Below are 13,124 nucleotides of genomic sequence, written 5' to 3' on the forward strand. Positions count from 1 at the left end.
CGATGTGGGCTCCAACGGGGAGAAGTCATCTGTCTTCGTTAGCGTCTGGGGCTAAATATGCTATGCATCTGGTACTGGGCTTTCCATCCCCCCCTTGGCCTAAGCCGCTTTGTTTTGTTTGTATAATGATAGGTATACGCCGTGAATACATAATTACGGCAAACTGTGCATGACTTGCACGAACGAACCCCGACACACTCTGCATTCTGTAGCCAACGTCTACATATTTGAAATTGGCATTTAAACACCCTTAGTATTCACTGTGACCTCCTCAAATTAATGCGTTGCCTGCTGACTTCTAATGGGCTTTGCCTGCATTGTGTCGGTGGCTGGCCTAAACACAGAATTTGAGAATCCAGCTCATTTACGCTCCATTTTGGAAAAAAAGAGAAAGAAGTTGGCCTTTGAGAAAATTAAACTGACACTAGCATCAGTGCGAAAATTCCTTCCAAATGGACACTTAACAAGGAGCATCTGAAGATGTGTGGGTTTAAGTGGGTGTTAACAAACCATGGCATTGCCGAATGAGCTGTGGGATGGAGAGCTGAGGAGGAGAACCGCTTGACTGGGGCGCCCTCCAGTGGTCTGCACCGTCTCTCAACACAGGGAAACAAGACTGTACGACACTCACTGCTCAGCCTGTACTTACCGTGCTTTTGTCTTTCAATAGTTTCTCTATCACTTCAATCAGCTGCTCCTTCTGCTCTGGATCCAGGCTGAAGACAACAGGGAGCGAGAGAAAAAGAGAGGGAGAGAGCTTTGAAATAACTATGTGTCAACTAAGGAATGGCAATTATTCACATAATATGGAAACTTGATGGACTTACAAATTAAATCATGTCCCCTCTGTGCACTCTGAATACAGATAAGTGTGGGTGCTTACAATGAATTAGATCAACTATCTATGAGCATCTTTTTATTCTCTGATTGAAGCTGTGTGATCACTCGCTCGCTGCTCCTCATACAACAGACAGTTTGCAATAATCATCATTTCAATAACAACCTGATCTGGTCCTTTTTCAATCAAAAATTCAAAACATTTACATATTGAATCTTCTGAAATGTGATGATTTGCTGCTTTTCTTTGTCACCTCTGACTGCAGACTCAATATTTCTGGGCTGTTAGTTGGATATTTGAGTACAACCTCATTGGCTTTGGTTTGGATAGTTTTAGATTTCACAGTTTTACAGGGAAAACTTTGAATTAAGAAGATAACAAACACAAGCCAGGTAAAATGAGAAGTAAAACAAGCAGCTGATCTGTTTCTGGTTCAATTTTTGCATATTTCAGGGATTCATTCACTCTTTGACTCATGCAAAGATTCAGCTGATAACACAAAGGGAAAATCCTTAAAGTCAACATTACCCAACATTCACTGTATTAACTGTGAAGCTAATGAGCGCAGGCACGGTACCTGTAGAGCTTCTGGATGGCGTGGGCCGACGTCTTCCTGACGTACGGGGACAGGTCGGCTGCGGCCTCCTTGATGGCCAGCATCATGATGGGGACGATGATGGAGACTCGGATACTGGACAGAACCCTCAGCGCACTGGCCCGGATGAACTGGTTTGGGTCCTGCAGCAAACAGACGAAACCACAGTGTGTCAGGGTGTGAAGGAATGTTTTCTATTAATAATCAAAACACCTATGGATGTGCATACAGATGTGCATGCACAAATGTATTAATATTAAAGAATAAAGCGTCTTAACCATAAAGTAGGAGTGTTACCTTCAGGGCCCGTTGGAAGGTGCTGATGGATAGTAAAGCCAGATCCTGCTGCTCCTCTGCGTACCGCACCAGGTAGACATACACAAGCTTCTTAAGCTGCGAAGGACAATTAAACAGCAACAGCAACAAATTGAAACAGCTGCAGTGTTGAGGTATTAACTCAGCACGTGAGGAAAGGCAATCTAGAAAACCAGCTGTGTGCGAAAACATACACGTTTATGTGAGAGGATGTGCTGTGTGTTTTTATATCCAATAAGAGCTATAAAGAGGATAAAACGAACAATGACGTACGAAGCAACAAAGAGAGCTTTTCTTTCTGTGGTAACTTTGAGTTTATTATTCTAAGGCTGTAAGAAAAAAAAAAAGTTGATATATAAAGTTTTCCTGTCTTGGTATCACTGGCTGCAGACTCAGCCCAGTGTTGTTTCAGGCAGACAGCGAGGTGATGTATTTCTGTTCCTTTGCAAAATTGCCATTGAATTATTTGCACCCCCCCTGTCTTGAGTTCTGGCTTCCACGCCTCCTCTTCTTTTCACGCAGGAAGGCCTGAGATAATATTTGTCCTGCTTTCTGAACGAGTGTGAGTGGAGACCAAAGGTTGGTCCTCTGCTGATTCACATCGGCTATTCAGAAAGGAGAGAGAGGAGGATAAAACAAGAGCTGGACCGAGCAGGCCGTGGATTTATATAGATGAAGTAACTGGAAGAAGAGGGTGGTGATGAAAACTGATGATTTACTTGAGGAGGTGTTTATAATTTAATATAAGAGCTTGATTTAAAGGTCGAGGTCAGGGGTAAGGTTACAGTTTAGGTACAATCACCGAGAGCTTTACCCAGTAATCAGCACCGTGCTTTCTAAAGCAGCGAGTATTGACCTGCAGCAGTGCGCCACAGTTCTCAATCATCGTTCTGGTCATTACCGCTGGAATTAATGGCATTACTCACTATAAAAAAGGAGACACAACCCATCTGCCCTCAAGGTTCTGGTTTCTACGACCACAAAGTATTCGCCTGGTTTCATTTTGAACCAGGCAGTAGACGATTATGGGCTCTACAAGTGAAAATTGCTCTGCATCACACGAGACCTTACTCATTTTTCTACTTGAATATGCTCTGAAAACATCACACGTATCAATATCAATTCACGTATGATGTGTGGTGTTAAAATGAAGTGCAGCGATGATTAAAAGAAAATAAAGAGCACCGCTATTAAATCACGCAACACTGTCAATAACCTGCATGCTCTTGTGCTGTTTTCTATCTAGTGGTGATCGATGGCAGCTCTCGGTGACGAGGAGAAAGAAAAAAGAAAAGGGAGGATGAGGGTGGGAACGAGGGTAAGAGGCCGTTTTTAGCGAGACATACTGGAGGTGTGTCGAGTCGAGAGATGTGCAGGAGCTAGGAAAAGAAGCCGAGCGAGAGGGGAAGAGAAAACACAGTCCGAGACCTCACACTACCTTAGCAGCTGGTGTGTGTGAGGTGGGAGACAGGAGACGTGACTGTGGGCTCTCTTCTGCCAATTACATCCACCCACCTGCTCCCCTACCCTGCCACGAGCTGCTTTCGGCTGCATGCCTTGCACACAGCGCCCGGCTTCAGGGCCCCCCGCTCACATGCTGCACCTCACGCTACCTGATTATTCCGCGGCTGCTAATCAATATTCACAGTCTCTGGGCATGGGAACCCCTCTCGAGCTGCTGCTTAGTGTTTATGGTCATTCGCTCAAATAGTTCAGTCTGTCAGGACTGGCTCAGATATTACATGACTTAGTGGAGGATTAGCGCAGGCCCATGCTAACTTACTGTGTCTTCATGCTGCTGCTGCTGCTGCTGCTGCTGCTGTACCAACTTATGATTTGCAATAATAAAACTAGTTGTGCTATTGGCTGAAAAAGGAAAAGTGTAATCCCAGATCCAGGAGGTCATTCCCCCTCTCTGCCTCCCCATTTCCTGTCTCTCTCTCCACTGTGCTATCGATTAAAGGCATTAAAAGCCCAAAAAATATACTCATAAAATCTTTTTAAAAAATGGCTCGGGTTAAAGGTGACAAAAACAATAAATAATCTTCTGATGAAAATGAACAAGACTAAATTTGCGGCTGCAAAATAAACAACATCTGAACTACTTTAAACAGACATTTTAAGTCTCCTCACAACAGAATAAGAGATTGGTTGTTAATCCTTGTCCAAAACTGTGACAAAAGCAAAGTAGATATAGAAAAACTGTCTTCCTATATAAAGGAAGTATATCTCCTTCTCCTCCCATATGGGCTGGTCGTGGTCAAGGCAAGAAATATAATGTCTGCACACACACAGGAGGAAAGTGTTAAATTGTGCATTTCATTAATCACCGACAGTCCCGAGACTATGTTAACCTTAAAGGTTGAATGTGGAGAATGAGCAGAATACCACCGTCTATTGATCAGAGATAGGAATTGAAAAAAATAATTCCAGTGTAACACACCGTTGATAGGGACACCGCTCTGATCAGAGTAGCACAGAGGAGAAGAACTATGCAGGATATTTACTTTATGTTTCATTTTACCACCATTAAACATCTTCAGACTAATTGTGATGTTAGATAAATGACCTGTAACTTGTTAAAGGGAGAGTGGAGGCTCCATCCATCCACAGTGAGGCTGAAAACCAGACCTGCAAAGCTCTGGTCTCGGTGGCACAGCGAGTCTGCATCACAAACGTCCCCCGTAAACTTCATTAAACACATCGTAACATGCATATGATAATCCATTGATCCACCAATTGATTATAAACGGCTTCGTTGAAAACAAACGCACACGACCGGGAGGAGGCTTAGCAAAACAGTGGAGAAGTGACCCCCAATGCGGCTACTGGTACGATGTAAACAGGAAGTCATTGTCGAACCTGTCAAAATTTCTTAGATTATTTAATACAGATTTATTATAATTTTTAATAGAAAAGCAATATTTGTATTCTGCACCCCTCTAAACGCCCCGTGGGTGTATTATTTTTGAAAAAATATAGCTTTTAATAAGCATTCTCCATATTCAACCTTTAAATCTACATGTATTTCTTATTTTTTAAACCAAAAAACTTGGATAAAGGAACCCAGACTTGTATTTCTATGGATAGTTTGGATTTTTCAAGCAGCAGATGTATAGATCGTACCACATTTCCACATTACACTCATTTTCATCTTTCTCTCTTTAAGAATTACATAATAACTATGATTAATTAAATCAAACATTTTTGTCCAGTGAAACACATCAAAGTTTTTCCCACAAAAAAAACCTGTCAATATAATGACAACAATGAGGAATAATAATTTAGCTAAACAAATAAACACAAACTAAATTAAGGAAAAGTTCTCACTGAATTAAACCCACATGAGTCGACTATTGTTCTGTGTGAAGAAGTTCCCTCTGTGACGTTGTGCTCAGACGCCACGTGCTCTGTTGCACGAGAATTAAATGAATCATAGCCGTGTAGTAATAGGAGAGATGATGCTTTCCCGTGATATACATTTCTTAACAGTGATTAACAGTCATACCTCGATGTTCTTACTCGCGACGTTCTTCACGACTGCAGGAAACAGCTCTGAGGCATTTTTCCCTTTGGCGATCAGCTGAAAATGAATCAAAAGACAATATCCAACAAATCTTTTAACTGATATTAAAATCAACACAGCTAATATGAAATGACATGCTTTGCAATTTGTGCAATGTGTGAATTCACATGATGCACTTACGCCAACGACCCTTTTCATGGCCTCCAGTTTGAGCGACTCCTTGTTGCTCTCCAACATCTCTTTAAGGTCTTCATTCCTGAGGACAAAAAGTGTGGTTGTTGTTGTTTATTAAGGTCAACATTCGACTTTCTGAGGGGGACTTGACTAATCAGTTTCAGAGGTTAGAGCTTGACCAAAGGTGCTGTGAACGCTCCATGTTTACCACATCTGTTCACAGATTACAGCAGGCACGGTCACATTAGCTCCTGTGGCTCTATAGGAGTCAGGTAGGACGCTGACAGAGCACCTGACCAAACAACAGGGATGTTATCTTCACCATCACAACATCCACAATGTCCACTAAAACCAATCAGCGCTCACATGATGACAATGCTCAATCCTTGACTAACGCTAAGACACATTGTCATTGTAAAAAAAGACACAGCAGGTTGGTTGTTCCACACAGGAGCAAAAACACTGAGAAATGTAATGTTCGGATGGGAAACAAACAAAACTCCCAAATGCAGCTGATGCAACCAGTGCAACCAGCGATGCAATCAATGCAACCAGTGTTATGTTTACCTTGGTTGAGTCTGGTGCAGAATAAAATATCACAACAGTGCGGATTTTAACAGAAATTTTATGAAGGTGTGTTTGCATGCTATTCGCTGTCACTGTTAGCATCTTTCTCAAAACACTGTTATAGTATCTGAATGGAGCCCTGCAGAGCAACTAGCATACACTACCTGGAGATGTTTAAACAACCATTTGTCTCAATTCCAATAACTGTCATTGGAAATCTATTAATCCTAGACGGACATATTGCTAAGTTAAATGGCTATAGTATGTTTATATTTCAAATAAGAATATATTGTATTTACCATTCATGCAATTCAAATAAACAACATGCATGTTTTTGTATGTTTTAAAAAATGACAGCAATGTATCAGCCAATAATCATTTTCTGCATGTTAGACATAATGTTATGCAAACATTTGATTGTTCAGGACATTTTACACTTGGAAACTCAACTTGCCAATTCCCTATGGTTGACAAACTAATTGGGATGTTGGCTTTGTTGTGTTGGATGTACTTAGTTCAACACTTATAGGTCAACATATACACCAACAACTGATAATGAGATTAAATTAGCATTCCTTATGTAAGTTAAATAGATGCAAAGTGCTAAAAAATTAGGAAATAATTGCTCCAAAACAGTATTTTAATGCATTGCCATTTTCACTGATGTTTTATTTTGAAAGACTAACTGCTGCTAACTTTAGTATCCACCCAGCCGAGGCTAACAACAATGTGACTTATAACTACGATTAATTAAGAAGTAAAAGCCACAGCTCTCCAGAGAGGTGTGTGTGTGTGTGATCGTACAACAGTACCCGGCTTTGTGTGCCTCCTTTGGGCTACTGTTGGAGTGTGTGAGAGCTTGTTCTTCCTGACTCAGCTCAGTCTTCAGAGTGAGCTGTAAGTTCTCAGCAGACACCAGGGCTGTCCTCATCGCTCCCACTGCCTCCGAGCGCAAAGAGAAACCCGCGTCCATACCGGCTGTCCAAAAACACTTTCAATAAATAACCAGTCCTCTTCCAGTATCCAGCGTCCCGGAAAAAAAACAACCAAAATCCAGTTCACAAAGCCCGACTGCTTGCAGCAGCTCAGGAGTGAAACTGAGCTGCAGTAATTACTTTCCCTCAGGCTGTGTGTCCTGTTCTCTTGACTTTATTTACAGTTGTGTCCTCGTCTCCTTGTGGCTCATAACTGTCAAAGTTAGGAACAGGGGGAAAAACAGCACAGGCTCCACTGGCTTCGTGCCTGTCATTCACTGCTCTCTTCCTCTTCTCTTGGGCAGAAAGAGTCACAAGATGCCCCGCCAGCTCGCTAATGGCAAGTTATCCCTACACTTGAGGTTAGCGTCCGCTCTCTCCTCTTTCTCCGTCTGCAGAAGTCCATACTCCCTTTCCTGAAACTACCGGCCACGGTCAGTCATATCAACTCCAACATACGTGTGCATTTTCCTATAGAAACCAGCCTATCTCACCTGCCCTTCTGGCTTCTGGAGTGTGGCTCTGCCTGCATGTGACCGTGGTCACTTCCCTCTAGGGGAAAAAGGAGGGCCTTATCTGCACTGGTGAGTAAACACTGAGCTACTTTTCATCACCTCCACTGTGCTGTAATAATCCACTTTAGCTTGACGCCGACTAAGAGCACAAACTGCTGCTGCCAAGTGAGGCAGGCAAGGCCAACAGGACAGGCCTCCATCAAAGATAACGGCACCAAGATGAATGTCAGGAAATACCCTTGAACATGTGAACGTTCAAAGACAAGGATTGCGAGGGCGGCTGATCCAATCGCTTTCACAAGCTGGCAGATGTATTTAACAGTCAATGTCTTTGTGTGTTATTGGCAATCGAAACAAAACTAATTTCTATTTTTATCCAGCTGTGTCCAAAGTTACACTGTTAAAAGATTTATGTTACAAGCAACTGAAGATTTGATCAAAAACTTATAAAGTTTGATTGCTGTCATAGTTTGCTGCCTAATGCCAATTTAGACCTGTACATCTCTGCTGAGAATGATTATGTGATATGCATTTAATGGCTGTTTCCTAATTAACATCTATCATAAATGTGCATCCATCTACTTTAACACCTTTGTCATACGTGAGGGTGGAACATCATTATTGCAGATTTGCATTTCGCTGTAATTTGGGAGGACAAACCGGTCGGATCTTGTGCTTTTCACAGTATTTTTGTTCATCAACTCTTAAATTCAAGAGTGGTGTGAAGGATAGATGGACTGCAGACGGCAGAGACTACTGCCTCCATGTGGCTGGGAGCTACACTAGCCAGCTCTTACTTTGGATCTTACTGTATTTTGTAAGTGAGTGCATGTACAGCCAGAGACAGAAGATGAATTTTACAGCTGGTTTTTATCAGGTTGATAAAGACGAGCCTCTACAGAAAATGCAGAAAAACCAAATTCCATATTTTCTCTTTTTTTCTTGAGTTAAATACTGTATCCATGTGTTTCAGAGCCGTGGCACTGGTGTTCATTTGCAGATCATTGCCAAAGAAGAAACAATACAGTCAAAGCACCACAGGGTTACAGGGAGTGGTTTTATGCACAGTAAGATGTGCCTGAGTGAAAGTCAAAGCTGACTGTTCAAATTCCCATGGTTCACCATTTAATACGTTTGGAGAGCTGCAGATAAACCAGAGTAACTCAATGAACCGCTGGTTAATGTGGTTAACTCGCTTTCTAAATAGAGATTTTTCAAAACAGAGCTATGCATTCATTTTTACCAGTGCATCATATACTGTGTGTGGTGAAAATAACATCTCACTTCCAGTTTGGTGCAAAATTACCATCTGTGTCTCAGACAAATTAATCTCAACATTAGAGATATTAAGCAGCCTCTCTTGAGATTTCAGTCAAACACACTGAGAGTTCACTTTTGACCTTGAAACAAGCTGACGTTTGATAAACTTATGACAACATTTACTGTGTGAGAAAAGACAAAGCGCAAGGTCACAGCAGAGCAAACTTACACTATAAATCTGACTTTTTCCGAGACGTAACAACAACCAAATAAAAAATACTGCGGTTAAAGGGTGTATGTTTGTTCATGTCAGAAGAGTAATCACTCACTAACACTGTGTTAGTAAATTATCCTAAATAACAGGGGAGAGAACAGGGCCACCAGCCCGGGATCTGGTTTGGTGGTCGAGGATGCCAAGAGGCCTGGGAACATAAACAAGTTCTTGTTAAAATATTTGAAACGACCTTGCTAACAGTTTGCCAATGGGAAGATCTGAGACGGTACAAAAAGTGGCACAGTGTGGAGTAGTGGTGAGCAGTCGGAAAAACTGTAAGTACACTCAAACTGTGATGAAATCTAACTATTAGGCCTAATTCAATGCTTTGCCGTATCCAACACTCCACACACACCTGATAGCAAAGCTCGACTCTGAAAATGGCACAATCCAGCTAAATTAATCAGTGTCATCTCCTCTTCATTCAGTCTTTTGCAGCACTTACAGTTAATGTTCTATTTAGAAAGATATAAGTTAAAAATAAACACCATCCCGTACTGCAGCTCAGGTAAAAGTGTTGATACGGTGAATCCATACAACCGGACCTCTCAGGCACAGTGAAATATCTCTTTAGTCACAGATAATCAAATAGTCACATGTTTCCCAGCCTCGCTTGGGCCTTGGCATAGAGCTCTCAGTCAGTAAGAGGAGGCCTTTAAGACGACAGAACATTACAGGAATGTTAACATGTGACAAACATTCAGCTATTTCGAATAACAAAAGCACGGCTTTATTCAACTTCAGCTGAACAACACTCTCAATATCTTATCAACTACTGAAACAAGCATGGGGCTTAATTTTAATTAACAAATAAGCATGATGTATAACTCAAGGTATTGTGGATTATGTGCATCATTCATGTCTCGCAGCTCAGGCCTGGAGGTCGGCAAACATATGACCTAGTGAGTAGGTGGTCATGTGAGGCAGCTTAGAGGTTCCCTTTAGCACACTAAGCAAAATTTAAACACTGTACTTAACAAATGAAAGTTGTTCTTTAAATGTCATGGCCTTAAAAGGTTTGCTTGAAGCTGGAGTGGTGCACTGTGCGTGTCCTCTCATCCACAACAAGAGTGTTAAACCAAAAGCAGCTAAAATGCATAACAGATTTTTGACACTGAATTAGAAAGCTGCGTGGTTACACTGATGATTGGCTGCCCTCTAGTGTCAGCTTTCTGACATGAAACACCAAAACACATGACCAAAACATGTTCACAGTGAAGCTGAAGTTTTATAACTCTGACATGTTGATTATGAACGGCTTTTACAACATGATATATAAGAACATACTTATTCACTATGGCTGCTTCTCCTGGAAAAGAACCAATAATCCTTTAGGGTCCAAAAGGTCTGAAGCCTTGACCAATTCTAGTGGCTCTAACTTTCAATATGTAAATACAAGTACAGATAATTCTTTTCTTATCTATCTATGCACAGACGTTGTGTTATTAAGGCTTGGCCAATCATATAAAACAGGAGGTTTCAATCAACCTCTAAATTTTGGAAAGCTGAAATAATCGGCCATTAGACAGAAAAATTATCAGCAAATGATTTTTTTAAATAGATTTATAATATTTCGGTCAATGTTCATGCAGAAACAAAAAAGAATGCTGTTTTTTGCCTCTTGAACATGTAGATTTTCTGTGTCTTTATCTTAACTCAGTAAATTGAAGACCATTCATTCATTATTAGTTGCAGCTACTTCAATGTCTTACTGCTTTTCTGAATCAACATCTGATCTGTGTCTCTGTGACCGAACAGCCTGTTACTATAAAGAGGAACAAGTTTCTACAACTAGACAATTCTGTGTGTGTGTGTGAATAACTAAATTGCTGGTTTCGCAACAAAAGAAGCTCTGAAGAATCAGGGCAGAATCTACAAATGATTTGAATACAAATGAACCAATCAATATTTTACCACCAATACAAGACTATTGGCTACAAGCAGGATGATCAACATCCACAGCACTATTCTGCACAAATCTCAAATAACAAACTAGTTTACAGGACCTAAATCTCATTCAAAATTGTAATTTCATATTGAAGATAGGCGAGCGTTGATGTATTAAGGTCACTGCTTTACCTTGTTCACGGGAAAATAAGTTAAAGCAGCACACCTCCCATTATAATCTAACAGCAAACAAACATTTAACCTATGGCATAAAAGCTGGATAATGACAAGTGTGACAGCCAGAAAGGTTTTGTGGTGCAATAAGTAGTACAGTCCAACCCACCTGCAGGCTGAGATGTAAATCATTACTCTATATGTATGATCACTGTCAACATCCTCCTTATATCCTTGTTTAACGGTTTGCTTACACAAAAACTCTGCTCTTTAAAAAACCCAGTGTTGTACCGAGTGTGAGACCCTGTAGTAGTTGGCTCACTCATGCAGCATGCGCTCAAAAGCTGTTCTCCATTTTAATACTATAAAGGAATGTGGAAGGTATGCAGTCTGAAGCCTGAGTGTCATTTCTGCTGACTCTCTGGAGAAAACCACGACTGTACACTTTCTATGAAGCACTCTGATTAAAGACTCACTGACCTGGTTAAAGATTTGTCAACTGCAGCTGATCTGGAAGAAGGAATCAGTCTGTGCTGTTTTAATTAAGTTAGATCATTCTTGATGCTGTTTCCTTTGAACTATGTAAAACGTGCCTATTGTTGCAAATTAAGTTTTTATCATCACTGCACCATGACAAAATGTGAACTGTCAGAGCTAATTTTACAATCGATTCATCAGAAGTTGTTATATAAAATGGCAAAATCAGAGCGAATATTAATAAAAAAAAGTTAATTGTGCATTCTTTTCCAAGCTTTTAAATGAAAGCAAACAAAACACATTAATATAAAATAACTCCAGTGTTTGATTTAATGGAAACTTGACTACTTCAGCTTGTCAAGCAATTACCATACAGCAAAGCTTTTGCATGGTGGTATAGGCTATTTCTTCATAATAGAGTGTAATGTTGCAGGCGGTTACTTTCATTATCAGTATGTCTGACATATAGGCTACAGCAATTCTTTTCTTAAAATACAATGAAACATTTCCACCATTGTTCTCTGAATGTTTGCTTTCTTGAATAGCCTAGTCAATGCCAAACAATTTCTGATTTATCATAAAAAGAAACTATGTTGAATCAACAGGTAGGGTATTCACATTTGAGTTGATATCATTCTTGTTTGGCTGGTGCCAACCAATTGCTCATCCCTCTAGTAGCCTACTGGTTGATTTCCGGGTGCATTAAGAATTAATAACTGTATGCAAATTTACAACAACAACAAATTAATAAAAAATAAATAAGGGGTCAATCAAAGTTTATCCCGGGTTATTTCGACGTGTAAAGACACTAATACCCAGCGGGCAACGGTACAACAATAAAGCAAGTGAGAAATATTACCCAATAAGTCGTTTAAATGAGGAAATGTTTGATATTTGTTACAGTTTGACATTAGCTGCAGCAGGGGCAAACAGCTAGCAGTCATTCGCCATCGCTGCCTGGTTTGTTGATGCTGCTTGTTGATGTCCGCTTTTGCTGCCGCCCGGCCTCTTATTTGGGAGTTATTTGCTGCAACATAAAGTTGGCCACACACACGAACCACCGTGGCTGTGCTATGGGACAAAAAAAAACACAACTTACTTTTTAAAGTCAGTGCTGAACAGTCCGAAGGCAGCCCCGGAGTTGGCGGTGGTCGGGGTGCTCTCCTGCCCCGCTTCCACCGCAGCCTCCGCTCCTCCCTGGTCGTTGTACAAGGCAATGGTCGACATGCTGGATAAACTAACCTGTTCTCTGCTCCTCCGTCGAGCTACAAACTCTGCATGAACGTCGACTCGGGAGAGTTTAGTTTAAAAAGCGTACTAACGTGCAAACAGAGCCAGCCAAACTGTCTCCGAGATTTCACCCAACTTTTTTTTTTTTTTTTTTACACGCAGTAGCGGAAGTGTGAGTTGGACAAGTTGGTGTCACATGACAGCGCTCCAGCGGCAGACGGCTGTAGATCTGCGATACATAGAAAAGAACGTTCATGGATGTATGTTAACTGCCTTGTCTAGAATTTATATATCTATGACAACGGAACGCCCCGAGCC

The 13,124-nt window shown here is 41.0% G+C and overlaps 1 protein-coding gene across 1 annotated transcript in view; it reads right to left on the minus strand.

The window, feature by feature from the left end:
• ap3b1a (adaptor related protein complex 3 subunit beta 1a) overlaps nucleotides 1–12,941 on the minus strand; it is a 57,204-nt gene extending 44,263 nt beyond the window's left edge. The window contains exons 1-6 of the mRNA XM_083983433.1: nucleotides 12,676–12,941; nucleotides 5,455–5,530; nucleotides 5,257–5,331; nucleotides 1,731–1,826; nucleotides 1,416–1,576; nucleotides 650–716 (exon numbers count right to left, since the gene is read on the minus strand). Of these exons, the coding sequence (XP_083839559.1) occupies nucleotides 650–716; nucleotides 1,416–1,576; nucleotides 1,731–1,826; nucleotides 5,257–5,331; nucleotides 5,455–5,530; nucleotides 12,676–12,803 (603 nt within the window). The 5' untranslated portion in view covers nucleotides 12,804–12,941. The remainder of the gene's footprint in view (nucleotides 1–649; nucleotides 717–1,415; nucleotides 1,577–1,730; nucleotides 1,827–5,256; nucleotides 5,332–5,454; nucleotides 5,531–12,675) is intronic.
• Between the last annotated feature and the right edge of the window lie 183 nt (nucleotides 12,942–13,124).

The sequence above is a fragment of the Trachurus trachurus genome, assembly GCF_905171665.1.
Source record: "Trachurus trachurus genome assembly, chromosome: 12".
NCBI classification, from domain to species: Eukaryota; Metazoa; Chordata; class Actinopteri; order Carangiformes; family Carangidae; genus Trachurus; species Trachurus trachurus.